This window comes from Pristiophorus japonicus, chromosome 16 (assembly GCF_044704955.1).
Source record: "Pristiophorus japonicus isolate sPriJap1 chromosome 16, sPriJap1.hap1, whole genome shotgun sequence".
In the NCBI taxonomy this organism is placed as follows: domain Eukaryota; kingdom Metazoa; phylum Chordata; class Chondrichthyes; family Pristiophoridae; genus Pristiophorus; species Pristiophorus japonicus.
In genome coordinates, this window is record NC_091992.1 from 8,069,343 (window position 1) to 8,083,995 (window position 14,653).

General features: G+C 41.4%; 1 protein-coding gene across 2 annotated transcripts in view; it reads right to left on the minus strand.

Annotated features, from left to right (window-relative positions):
* Positions 1 to 14,653, minus strand: part of LOC139226299 (clathrin heavy chain 1) — a 104,080-nt gene that overhangs the window by 43,311 nt on the left and 46,116 nt on the right. For both annotated transcript variants that reach the window (XM_070856951.1, XM_070856950.1), the window contains exons 4-10: positions 13,834 to 14,102; positions 13,092 to 13,253; positions 12,012 to 12,125; positions 9,768 to 9,941; positions 3,577 to 3,774; positions 2,858 to 3,058; positions 602 to 754 (exon numbers count right to left, since the gene is read on the minus strand). In XM_070856951.1, coding sequence (XP_070713052.1) covers positions 602 to 754; positions 2,858 to 3,058; positions 3,577 to 3,774; positions 9,768 to 9,941; positions 12,012 to 12,125; positions 13,092 to 13,253; positions 13,834 to 14,102 — 1,271 coding nt within the window. The remainder of the gene's footprint in view (positions 1 to 601; positions 755 to 2,857; positions 3,059 to 3,576; positions 3,775 to 9,767; positions 9,942 to 12,011; positions 12,126 to 13,091; positions 13,254 to 13,833; positions 14,103 to 14,653) is intronic.

Here is a 14,653-nt window from a genome sequence, read left to right on the forward strand (position 1 = left end):
TAGATATCAAGCTGTTTCCCTCAGCTGGAGTGTAGAACTAGGAGTCAGCCATTTATGTCTGAGATGAGAAATTTCTTCACTCAGGGTTGTGAATCTTTGGAATTCTCCACCCCAGATGGCTGTGGATGCTCAAGTTGTTGAGTATATTCAAGAATGAGTATTCCTTTGGTCCCAAAATCTATCAAATAAATATGGGGCTAGGGCAGGAAAGTGGAGTGGAAATAGATGAGCCATGATTTTAATGAATGGCAGAGCAAACTCAAGGGGGTTGTATGGCCTACTCCTGCTTCTATGTGTGTGTTCCTATGGAGCACAAGAATTGTGCACAGCTCCAATGAAAATTGAACAGCAAAAACATTTTAGAACAGATAGGGTTTTGAACTGAATAGAGTCCCACAACTGAGGAATTCTGCAAGTCAAATGGGCCACAAGTGAATGGATTAAATGAAACATTCAGGCAAGTAACTCAAATGAATGAGGTTATTCAAAATAACTTAGTAAAAAGGAAAACATGAAAGCAAAATTTAACAAGTTCTAAATGAGAAAACTTGGCCCAATAGTCCAAGCTCAAACTAACAGTTCAAAAACAAATGCAACTTACTTTCTTAGCATAGAGCACAATCTTCTGGAACTGGCCAGTTTCAGCAAAACACTGGATCACCTTGTTGGGGACATTTGCCCTCAGGTAGACACTCAGTGCCAGTGTGGGGTCCACAGACTTCACAATATCACCCAACTCTTCCGAACATTCCAGCTACAGGAACACAGATCCAGTCAGTCAGTTACCAAAGGTTCAGTTTTCATTTACTGCTTAAAACAGGACTAGTTTTAGAAGTGGCAGAGCATTCTTAACCAGCAGTGGTGCTTGGTGCATGGAAACTAGAGTGTGGGGGGTTTGGGAAAGGGAAGGAGGTGTTTTAAATACTTTACCACAGCTTTTGGCTAAAAAAAAAGTTCATTTACAAGTCAGCAAACTTCAATTTAAATTTCATTCAGTACATAAAAAGGAACTGATTAGCAATTTTCAATTACTCTACTTCTCAAAAAAGGGATATGGGTGAGAGACAGGCTAATCCCCCATCTGCATTTATACATCACTGTAGGCAAGAGTTGGAGTTGGTTACTTAGACCCAATATCCTGCACCAGCTGCAAAAATTAGCATGGTTTAATATTTGTTCAACTGGAGATTTTGAACAGGTGGACCAAGGTTTGAAGTTTCCAAATGTACACTTGTAAACTGGATATTGAAGCAGAAGGGAGGGATTTACATCACAGCCCACATTTTGTTTTGAGCCTACACATGTCCAGAGTTTGAGGAACAATGGTGTGGAAAAATGAAAGCAACACACAAGATTCATTGAGGACTTGCGCATTAGTGTAATACTTTCACACTTGCGTTAAAATTACCATATCTATTGGATAAACTTCAATCTGGTGGTGTCCCAGCTGGTTTTTGGGGCAGCAATTAATTTCAAACCCTTTGTAGCATTGGGCTACTTTCAGTGCTACATTGAGTGGCATCTCATCAATGGAAGTTACCGAGAGAAGATGTGATTCAATCAAATTGGGCTACAATCCAATCTGTTCCGCCAAATGTTAGTCATATTTGAGAAACCAGGTGACAAGCTGGTGCCAAAAACTGCTCTCCAGGGCTTGGGAGAACAAAACCAAGTCATCCAGTCTTAATTCCACTCTTTCCAAAAAAAAAATAGGTTCACCATAATAGTTTATATTTTGCTTTACTCAAAAGCAATTATTAGCAGCTATTGCAGAGTTCGACTTAGGTTACTTTCACCTTGAAAGTTCAAGTTCTCCTGCTTCCTGCCCAAAACTACCCTACTAGTGTTGCAATAGTTGTCCTGGCAAGGATTCAGCTTTTTCTTTTGAGGGAGACCCTGGAAAAGGTCACATTTATTGCCCATCCCTTGTTGCCAAGGTGGTGGGCTTTAAACGATTCTAGTCCTTTGTTGTGCTCCCACAATATGGTTCAGTTGGAAATACCAGGATTTTGAACCAACAATGGAGGGAACATTGACATATGCCCAAGTCAGGATCATGTGACTTGGGAGGGGAATTTGACAGTTATGGTGGTCCAAACATTGCTGCATTTGCCCTCTGGTGGTAGAGGTCATGAGGCAGGCAGGTGAAGTGAAGTGAGCTTGGCAAGTTGCCGTTATGCATCCCTGAAGATATTACATACTGCAGCCAGTCTGCTGATGGAGGGGAATGGAGAGCAAATTCAGCTGAGCAAGTGAACAGCTTGGTCCTGGTGATGCTTATGTTGTGGCTCCACCCATTCAGGAGTGCAAATATTTAATCAGTCCTGGCTTCAGCCTTGTAGAGGCTTTGAAAAGGGCACAAGCAGCTTAGCATACCCAGCCTCTGCCCTGCTTTTAGGAGAGATTACTACACCAGAGACTGCATGACTGAAAGCAATTAGAGACAGTCAATATTTCATGCAGTCTTTCCAGCATAAGGATACTATTTAAATACACCAACTATATTGAAAAGCCCAAATTAGTGGTACTCTGGATGGCTATAAAACTTGAATTCCAATCCATTTCAACAAGAACCATAACCCAAATAATTAGATATCTGGAAGTAGAACAAACAGGGGAATTCAGGTTTTCCTAAATCATAAACACTAAGCTGCAGTTCAATAGCAGAGAGAGTGGGCGCAATTTGGCTTTCACTTATCGGCCAAGATACCTACTGGAGATAACATGTAGCTGAGCACAAGGACATTATATTTATGCAAATGTAGCAAGTTTGAACTATTTTATTCTACAACGGTGTGCAAGGACTGTTGCCTGGGATGAATCCAAATTGGAATTCCATCAGTCAAATAAGCATTACCTTATCTTCTTTTAGCCACTTCTCAAGCAACTGCTTGCGGCCCTGCTGTAGCACAGGCCGACATAGTTCCAAAGACTCAAATTTGTTCAGCTGCCCTTGATCAAGCAGGATTCCGAAGTACTGAAGCAGAGGGGAGGTCTGTCCTGGCTGAGCAGGTACACTCTGAAAACGCCGGATTGTGTCTGGAGTGCGCAAGATACCCTGGTTTAAAAAAAGATGCACATCAAATTTATAGCAAGTGAAAGTAGTTAAGACAATGGTCAAAAAATGTCCCCTCGTTACCAAATTAGATTTAGCTCTTACATATGAATTAGGATTGACAAAGCAGACAGGACTACTCCAGCCCAGGGTTTGGGGGGCAGGATGGTTCAGAATCATTTACAGCAAGAACTAAATTAAGTTAAAGCCAATGTCTGCTGCAATAAAGTTGTTCCTAGCAACATTTCATGTCGATTAAAAAAAATAAACTTGCACTAAAACACACACCTATAAGTTTACATTTTCTAGCAATGTCATGAAGTGGAGAAAGCAACTGGGAGCACAAAATTAAAGCAACTTTAATTTCCTACAAATCATCCCATCATACACACAACATTTCAAATACACCCCGATCATTGAACATTTGATCCATTTCTTGGTGACTAAAAAAGTTTGTACTTGTCCTCAACAGCCCTCTCACCCACCACATTCAGTTTGAAGTGGACTGTATAACATATTACCTTTGGTGCATTTGCAGCTATTTTTGCTGCCTCTGAATAGTTTCCCTGAGCAAAGAGTGTGTTGAACTTGCGGGCAAAGAGTTCCTCCGCCCCAGCCAGGTTGTTGCGCACAGCCATGCGCAGAGCAAGGTCTGGGTTCTGTAACACATTGGTGATGTAAGGTATGATGTTCTCTTCCTCGACACAGACTGACAGCACCTGCAATAATAGACAGCTGTTAAATAAAAGTTTCCTAAAATGCTAGTATTTAATACAATGCAGAGTATTTTGTACAAACAATTGGAAACGTCATGTGGAAAACCATGTGAATATGATACCAGTATCTTCAGACTAGAAGATAGACCATTTTGTTGACCTGTGAACTTACTTACAAGGGAGATCCAGGTACAACTTCCAAAATCCTTGGGACCAAAATCAGTTCCGGTTTTCATGGATTTCAGACTTTTTTTCCTTGTCTGAAATCCTCAACCAAATTTGACAGGTTTTGCCTAAAAAATATCCAGTTTTCAGACAATAATTCCAGACAACTCCATCAGCTTTGTGCAAAAGGTCTGGTTTTTGGACAATTCTGGTTTTCAGAGTTCTGGATTTGGGATGTTGCACTTGTGCTACTATAGCATGGAAATTGCTTGGTAATAAGATCAAGTTAGTCTAATCCAATATTATATCTCCAAATGAAAACCATAGCAGCTTTGAAAGTGGACAAATCCCCATGCCCAGATGAAATGTATCCCAGGCTGAGAAGCAAAAGGAAATCAAAGCACTGACCATTTTCCAATCCTCTCTGGCTACAGGTATGGTACCTTTGTTTAAAAAAACAGGATGGACCAATTACAGGCCAGTAAGCCTAACTAATCTCTGGTGGGGAAATTATTGGAAAAAATCCTGAGGGACAGGATAAATCTTCATTTGGAAAGACATGGATCAATCAAGGACAGTCAGCATGGATTGGTCAAGGGAAGGTCATGTATGACCAACTCGATTGAATTTTGAGGTGGTGGTAACCAGGAGGGTCGATGAAGGCAGTGTGTATAATTTAGTGTATATGGATTTTAGCAAAGCTTTTGATAAGTTCCCACATGGCAGACTGGTCACAAAAGTAATAGGCCAATGAGATCCATGGCAAAGTGGCAAGTTGGATCCAAAATTGGCTGAGGCAGGAAGCAAAGGGTAATGGTTGATGGATGTTTGTGACTGGAAGGTTGTTTCCAGTGGAGTTCTGCAGAGCTCAGTGCTGGGTCCCATGCTTTGTAGTATATCAATGACTTGAACTTAAATGTGGGGGTATGATTAAGTTTGCAGAGGACACTAAAATATGCTGTGTGGTTGATAAGAAAGCTTCAGACTGCAGGAAGATATCAATGTACTGGTCAGAACAGTATCAAATGGAATTCAATCTTGATAATTGAGGTAATGCATTTGGGGAGGTCTAACAAGGCAAGGGAATACACATTAGATGGTATGACACTGAAAAGTGTAGAGGAACAAAGGGACCTTGGAGTGCAGGTCCACAGATCCCTGAAGGTAGCAGGCCAGGTAGATAAGGTGGCATATGGAATACTTGCCTTTTAGTCGAGGCATGGAATACAAAAGCAAGGAAGCACGAACAGTATAAAACTGGTTAGGCCGCAGCACTGCAGTTCTGGTCACCACATTACAGAAAAGATGTGATTGCACCAGAAAGGGTGCAGAGGAGATTTACAAGAATGTTGCCTGGATTGGAGAATTTTGGTTATGAGATTGGAGATGCTGGGTCTGTTTTCTTTGGAACAGAGGTGGTTAAGGAGAGACCTGATTGAGGTGTATAAAATTATGAGCGGCCTGGATAGAAAGGACCGGTTTCCCTTGGCAGAGGGAACAACCAGGGAGCATAGATTTAATATAATTGGGAGGGGTTGAGATATGATATGGGGAAATTTCGAGGGTGGTGGTGGCATGGAACACTGCCTGAAAGTGTGTATTAGAGGCAGGAACCCTCACCATATTTAAAAAGATACTTGGATGTGCCATAACCTACAGGGTTACAGACGAAGAGCTGGGAAGTGGGATTAGGCTGGATAGCTCTTGGTCAGCCAGCGTGGACACAATGGGCTGAAATGGCCTCCTTCCGTGCTGTAAATTTCTATGATTCTAATGCAAAGTTTCTACAAACATGCATCTCCAAAGGCATACTGCAAATTTAATTCTGGAGTGTTTAGGCTTTGTGCTTTTTCACAACAACATAGCTAAATCCAGCTGCTTCCCCAGAGCAAGAATTGGTACACAGGCTGACAAGACATCTTGGCTAAAGAGGAGCAATTTGGATTTGTGACTTGGCTTCCACATCTCTGGATAAACAGAGATATACGTCCTTGGGATAAAGCGGATGTTCCGGGAAATGGATGTGCACTTGCACAGCAGTTCCTCGGATCACCAAATCAGGAGGCATTGTGCCAGATTCCAATAGGTTTTCCTGCAAGCATTACCCTACATAGCTCAAGAATGACACGGTTCTAGTTTTATTAAATTTGAAGTGACTCCTGTGCACGGATTAAACAAGGCCAACTGCACGATAAGTGTTGATCCTTCAGCTGGTTGCTGCTGTCCACCATGTGGGTGCAAGGAAGTAACCAAATCTCTTCAAACTGCACCTGACTAGCCATCAGCAGTAACCAGGTTGCCTGCATCAGTGCCAAACTGCTGCAAAACAATTTACTCAACACAGGAATGTGGATGGTTGGTTAGATCAGGAGATGTTTAGGGACCAGAGTTTAAGCTAGCTAAAACCCTGCAAATGGCCAGTAGCAAGCTGGCTATGTGCAGTTTGTCCAAATGAGAGCAGCCTACTTATTAGGACACCAACAGCTAGAGTTGAGTGGGAAGAATTCTAGTCCCTAGTGACAAGTTTGTTCTATATGTCAAAATGAGGCATTGAAATGAGCCAGCAACAGTATTAGTTTCTGGACTCCTGATTGAAGTCCATCAGAGGATTGAGTCAGTTTTTTGGGGCAGAAAAAAGGTCAAGATGAGCATCATTGATTTGTCATACCCATGGCTCCCAATGATGCCTTTTTAATTAAAGCAAATTATGTAATTTAGGTTAATATTAATTTGAAATTAAAATCTTATGCTATTGCCTCTAGTATATTGCTCTTTTCCCATCTAAAATGAAGATAGGAAATGCACAGGTGGAGGTTCACTGTCACAGCAGCAAAGCAAATACTAATCTAATCTACCAACATGGCCAACTGGAGCCTTGATCCTAACTGGTTTCTGGAGTTCCTTGCACAAGGATATAAGAGTAGCAATTAGTTTGTACAGAGAATATTGCAAAAATACATCATACATTTATGTTTATACTGGTGGATCTGATCATTGACTCAGAAGTATGGGTTTCTAAAATGTAAAGAAAATTCATGGAACAATTCTAAAGCACGAAAAATTGTAAACAACCAATGCAAACACCCATCCTCCTACAGTGCTAGTACAGATTCTTGCCCCTAGACAAAAAATATTTTTATAATTTCAAGTGCAAATATGCTTTCAATTCACAATTGCTTATTGACAATGAGCTAAGGAGTTGCATGACCAAACTAAACTTGCAAAGATGAAATTAGAACATCGAGCTCTGACATTATATGCACCATGGCAGTACCCTGGCAATGCAGTCAGACAGCCATTTGCATGTGTGGGAAGAAATTCTAGGTTACTCATGCATTTAGTGCAGAGATTGATGCAGCAGTACGCTGACCTGGAAGCAGCTCCCCATTTAGGAGCAAACCAAGAAAGATAGTGAATAGATATGTGAGCAAGGTCATGCCCCAGGAAGTATGTAGTTGGAATTACATGCAAAGAGAATGTTTGCAGTACATGGTATTTCACCTATCCAAGTTTTCTTGTAATCAAAAAGCAGCATGTGGATATCCAAGGTTAGACAGGTTTACGGCACAGACGATGGATCAAATTAGCCTCATGTGCTGTAAATTTCTGATTCCATGAAGCATAATGGATCAGACTATCAATTTAACATGGACTGGAAAATTCCCTCATTCCCTAAAATTTCAAGGAAACTTTAAGGTGCAGTCCCTGCTCCTACAACTGGATCCAATTCTGTGCTAACTTAATGCTGCAGGCAAACTTCCTGACCGGGAAATCAAACAGTGCAGTTTGTTTGCAGATGCGACCCAGAATCTTGCAGACTCCAAGACTAATCTTTAAAACATCTTCACTAGTTTATGCATCAGCAGGCAGTCTCTTCAGGGTTCCTTTGGATAGGAAATAAAAGTACCAAACTAGCATGTCATTCAGTGTAATGTCAAACTGAACAGGCTTCCCAATTTTACTCTGCAAAATGAAGCTCTGGCTTACTGCCAGGGCCACAAGTCAGTCACTGTGGATGGGATAAATACAGGTAGCAAAGGGAAAGAGGTCTTGCCACATTTCAGATGTTGAGTAGTATGCTGATATTTTGTAGAAGGGACCAGAATTTATATAAATGTTTTAATTTGAAGAGCAACTAATCTTTCCCCATTCTCAATGCCAAAAAGGAACACTACCCTGAAGAATGACCTTTGGTCAAATACAATGGCTGCTGCATAGATCATATTCCCACATCAATTTTTAATGCTGCTACAACTGGCAACCAGTCTGATGGATCAACTAACTCTGAATAACACTTCCCCACAAACATGCTGCTGTCTGAATACAATTATACTTAAAATTACCAATGGTCACAAGACTGCTCTGTGCACAGCTTGCAAGAGTTTCCCCTTCAAGGTACAGAATTGTAAAGAAATGTCACGAGCCAGATTTGTTCTGGTCTCAATTGATCACCATTCCAAAAAATATGGTGTGGATCACAACAGCTTCTGTGAATATCAACCAACCAAGACACATTCTACAGCCGCCACTACCTCAGCACCCCAAGAACTTTCCAGTCATTTAAAGTGAAATGGAGAAGTACAATTTATAATTTATGAAGCAATAAGCTGGTGTCTGAACAGAGCAGGAGCTGTGTTTTGCAAAGTAAAATTGAGGCTTGTTTAGCTTGACATTAAAATGGACAAAAGCCTTAATTGCTAGCCGTCAAATGATTTGTAGTTTTATTAACCTTCAAAAAGGTCTATGCATCAGTTTATAGCATATGGTATTTATATAGCACCTTTAACAGAAAAACCATCAAGGTGCTTCAGTGATGCATGGATATATTAGGAGGGGTGGCTAAAAGCTTGGTCAGTAGGTGGGTTTTAAAGGAGAGGGCAATAAGCAGAGAATTCTAGAGTGTGGGGCCCAGGCAGTTAATGGTGGGGCAAAAGGAGGCAAGATGCACACGGCCAGAATCAGAGGAAGAATTGGGATGGAGATTAGAGTGAGGAATGGAAGGTTGAAGGGATTATAAGAATATAGAGAATTGTGATCATTGTGGGACCAGAAGCCAATGTAGATCAGGAAGTGCAGGCTTGATGCACAAGCAGGACAGGATATGGGTAGAGTTCTGGAAGAGATGGAGTGGAGGGTGGAGGGAGAGTGGCTGGCTAGAAAAGCAGACATTGGATCAGTAGCAGATAGGGCACAGTAAGGGCAGAGATGGACACGAGCTGGAAATAGGCAGTCATTGTAGATGAGGTTGAATAGGACAGAGGCTGGCAATAGTTTGGTTCAGGCAGAGAGTGGCCGGAATCTGACAAGGGTACAAAATGGTGGTGGGGCTGATGGAGATTCTGTATCAGCAGTAGCCATGCCAGTTCTTCAAATAGCATGAGACTTTATAAAACAATGTGCTGAATTAGTACTAAAGAATGTAATGAACAATTTCAGGGTTATGCAAGTGTACAGTCAACATAGCCTGAATATTTGGTTGTTAATCCTAGTCTATGGACAACAGCCCTATATTCAATAGGTTGCCTAAAATTTCTCAAAGCTAGTCATCCCACCCACAAGTCCAGAGGATGGAAAGAAAGCCATGCCAAATCTCAGGGATGGGGAAAATTGAGAACCACCACAATCCCTCTCCTTTAAAGGAGAAATAAATGCATAAGAAACCTATATTTTGGAAAGCAAATTTGTTGTGAAGTTGCAACTGTCTTTAGAGCTTGAACCTTGATTTTTCAACATTCTCATTGCAAGCAGCTCAAGTACATTATGTATTCAAAGTATAAAATCCAAAACAGTAACTAAATACTTCCAACTCATTACACAATTTATTTTCCTACCTGGCCCTTTCTATTCACTCCAATTATTCCAGACGTGGCATCGTGTCCTGCTGTAACAAAGATAGTCTCGCCGCTGATTCTGTTCATGTAGATACAGGTGCCAGTCTCCAAATCGTATAGATGGATGTATCCATATTTAGTGATCAGGAAAACAACATCGTGCTTTATGCTTATCTTTTCAGGAAAGAAGAAAGGCCCATTAAATTTATGATCTGCCACCTTTAGGGCAACATTGGAATTATGAAAGCTTTCTGTACAGTTATTACAGAAAAGTTAGAGCACCTGCCACCTATAGAATCAAACTCAGGTCTTCAAGATAGCCCAATGACTAGAATCTGTTGGGTGAAACCAGCTAGGTTGCTGCATGCAGCATCTTGGAGGAACTGTGCCATCACAATGGAGAACAAATTGCAGCAGAATTGCTTGAACTGTATTGGTGAAAGAGGCCAAGTCTCCCGAATGCAGTCTTTGTCCTCCATTTCCAACTTGGGTTTATATTCTTATTTCAGATGCAATGTCAGGGTACAAGACAGTAAATTCAATCCTCATTTCCTCAACTGAGTGAAGGAAAGGAGAAATGTTTAATTTACTGTACAACAAAGAGAGTGTTAGTACTCGTGTAATTTTAATGTTTTACAGCTAAAGTTTGTTTTGCAGTGACATTAGTTTGCAATATGAATGGAATGAGATATTGGCGCCAACAGAGTTTGAGATCTCTGCAGAGTGGTTAGTTTCCAAGCACCATTGCAAAGCCTCTGCTCTATTTTCTGCATGCTCAGTGAAACCAGTCAATTATGGGCACCTTCAGGTCAGGCATCAACTGCCCTCATTTTCAAAATGAGGACTGTGTTTTGTATTGATTTCCACAACAACCTTGAAGAACCAGATGAGATGGTCAGCACCTAACCTGCTGTACCAGTGTTCAGCTCTAATCACTAGTTTTGCAGTCTAAATTCCCAGTTCAATTCAAACCACACAAGAGCAGAGTGCAACTTTAATCATGAACTGCATTTTACAGTTCCACTTACCAGCAATCACAGGTCAAAAGTGGGAGAAAAGAGTTTGTACTGGTATATTGAAGCTTCCAAAAGCAAGTGTTAGAATGAATCAAGAAAATGTGAGGGAACGAGGAGACTGTGTAGGAGTGAAACTGCAGTTTTCTGGTCGAGCAGCAAGTCGTCTGTAGGAAGACTGACTGATAGCTGGAACTCAAGCCTGCGCATCACTAAAGCAGCGAGGGATCCGCCCAGGACAGCCACCCACCTTCCAATCCCAAAGCCAAAGCCCCTCAAAGAAGAGATCCATCAGAAGGCAAGGGAAAGACAATGGGAAGGTTGGGGAGAGGAGCTGCCAGCAGCCAATGGAAGAATGTATGGATGCACTGCGGGGCAGGAAAGGACAGCCCCTCTTGCTGTGCACATGCGCTTTTGATTCGGGATGCTAGGCGAGGTCAGTGCATGCAGGTCAGCATGAGGCAGCAGTGGGTTGCGAAAGAAACTGCTTTTGCCAGAGCTCTTTATCCAGCATCCATAGCAGCAAACAAACTATCACTGGGAATAGAACCCAGCAAGCATTCAATTCCAGAGATAGAGCAGTTTCTCAGCTGCTATAGATTCTGGATAAAGAGCTCCCCATTCCACAAGAATCATTTTTATAACATCCATTGCATAGTGTGCCAATGTGGTCATGTTTTTAATAGGCTTGGTGCATTGAAGGCTGTCTGTAGTTCATAATTTGCAAGTGTGGGGTGTAGTGTCTTGTATTTTGCTATGTTATTTGCGTCTTAAGTGTCCGTTAATGCAAGTTTCATTGTACATGCAAATTAAATAATAGCACCCAAGGTTCCTGGTAATGAACATCTATTGATCCAGTTATAGCCTCACTGGTGAAATCCTGGTACTTTAAACCTAGTGACATACCACAGCTGGCATACGGAGTAGCTCATTTGAGCAAATATACACAAACACGCTCTAAATCTACTGCAAGGGAACATTAGGCGCAGGCATTTTAAATATTCATTTATCTGCTTTGCTTGCAGCAAATCTGAAACGTTTAACCCAAACCGCTGCAGACAAAATATTCACTTTCAAAACTACACAGGAATATCAGCTCCATAAGCCAGCACCTACACATTGGTGGCTCGGATCATCTCAGGATATAGAATCCCACCCAATTAGCTTGAGGAAACTAGGATTAAAGTGGCAATGTTACATACAACTTCTCCAAAGTACACATTTTAATTACCTGCATTGCAACAGGAAAGTCATTCTGTGCTTCTGGTGGGAAAAAGACATCTACTGCTTTTTTGGCAAAGGGCTGGTTCCCTGTCGGAGGAGTACCCACTTCGATAATGTGAAGCTACAAGGAAACAAGATAATTAGCAACATGCATACAGGCAATGGACACCCAAGCAGTAATCAACTCATTAAATACTGGACTCTGTTCTACAAGCAAGATGGAATTCAACCATTTTGGTGCATTACAGTATTTCTCAACAAACATTACTCCAATCTAGAATGCACAAAGTGCTGTCTAGCCAAGTATTTAATCTTGACAAGGAAATCCAAGTTTTTTTTAAAAACACACTTCAGTTGGGAATCAAACTATCCAAACTACAAAGCCATATTTACACTAGAGTGGGGTCACAGCACAAGTTACTTTAGACAAGATTTACAGCTGTCCAACCTCATTCCTGCAAGATCATTGGTGTTGGGCCTCAAGTATGGCCTGAAATGACAAACCATTGGGTAGAACTTTGCAGTCATCTGCATTCTTCAACTTGGCAGCTAAACACTACCCTTTAATTGTTCAGTGAGTAAACTAAACAAACCAGAAAGGTTATCAACCTTGTTGGTGCAGACTGCAGGTAGTAATGCACCAATTGACTGCTAGGCATGGAATAGGAAAAAACTGCCAATGTTACCACCCAAGATTCCTCTCCAATCTCATACTGAGATCATGATGGCAACCCCCCCCCCCCACCACCAAACTGAACTGCTTCAACACCAGTTGCCACCTTCACTGGGAAGTGTTTGGAAACAAGTAAAAAAGGTCAGTAGAATTTTGTATTGCATGGGCGAGTACTTGGACACATCTGCATAGCATCGTCCTTGAGCTCTGGCAATGGCATTTGCAAAGCTTGCAAATATTAAAGACCAAAAGGCAAGTTGGCTTTAGCTGCCAATAGATTTGCAGCCAGCCTCAACAGGGCCAAGGCAGTTACAAAGCAGATTAGAAACTTCCTTCAAACGAAGGGCAGCAATTGTCAGAGAACTGGTAGACAGCTCTACTATACCACCATGTGTGACACCAAGGCAGACTCACCTTCCCACCAGCTTGACCTCTGACAGCAAAGCAGAACAAAGTTGACTCCTCTGCATTGCCTTCCATCTTGAACTGTGCAAAGGCTGCTGCATGTCCTTCAATCGGCTGAGATACCTTCCTATCCAGAGAGTATAGCTGCATTGCACCGACCACACGGTTTTGCTGTTTAATAAAAAAATATTCCATTTGGAAAGTGAGAATTCGAAGCTCCTGAAATGTGCTTTTTCTCCCCAATCGGTTTGAAAAATAATGCCAAAAGGAGCATTTTAAGCCCCAATGCTATACACTCGCCTCAGCCACCAAAACATGCTTTTAACAGTGAATGTGCTTCTAAAGAGAATTATGCAGGTACTTTTTTGGCTACTTCTGGTGAACAGGAGCAAGCACAAGGTCAGCGCCCCAAACCACCAACTGTTGTACATTTGTCCAGTCATACAAAAGCATCTTGGCAGGGTCCAGTTATTTCTACCACCATTTCACCTCAAAGCATCCTTCTGTGCAGCACTGTTCAGATCAGTTGCTGAATGAAGGAAACAGCCAAGAAACATTTATTCATTCAAATAGCACTAATGAGATTTAATGCTGAGGGACACCTGGCCACCACACCCCCTAAAAGCCAACACTTGGACAAACTTAGTCAACATATTCTGCAAACATCCACATGGAGACAAGAAAAACTTGGTGCCCAATCTAGAGAATTCCCAGAATACAAATTTACAACAGTAGTGAAAGTTTGGTATACCTGGGCAGAGATGCCAATGAGCAGTAACCACTTCTGCTTGGCATCAGTACGGTAATTGATGATCTGGCAGCCTGCTAGACTGGAGTGTCTATCAAAGACCTTCATCGGCTGAGACTCTCCCTCCATGCTCCAGTGATAGACTGCAGTGTCAGTTACCAGGGCAATTGTGTTCAGCGAGATCCACTTCCAGAAAGTGACATCATCCACCATGGTATGAGCCTTCATCTTACTTTTCATTTCAATGTTAAATATTTGCAGCGTTTTCCCAGCTGTAGGAAGTTGAACAAATAGTTAATCCAAAGACTAGGACTAAACAGATACTGCCACGTTGCTCTACAATCTTTATTCAGCTCTCCATACTCCTCCCCACAGGCCTTTTGTTGGTGAGCCAGTAACTTCCATTGTAATGCCACAAGTTAGTAACCTTTTAGAAATGGCAAACTTACTAGTTTTCCCTTCAACATTCAGGTAAGAATTAATAGCTTTGATGAGCAGATCTGATGCCATACAATTCAATGAAAATATTTTAATAATCCAATTTGTGTACATTATTGATCCACTGCAGAGCAAATGTTACTCACTGGCACAAGTTACATTAAAAATTAATTAGTTTCAAGGTCAAAATCAATCTGGTTGAAGTGACAAAAGAATCTCAGGACCAACTTTGTTTATTTGATGCTAGATATAATAAAGGCATCCAGAGCAATGCAGTATCTGTCTAAAATTGATGCTTTTGTAAAAGATGTCCTTTTACAAAATGGCATTACATGTGAATGTGAACCAGAGACATTCATCTGTATGCATTTCTAGAGCACAACAA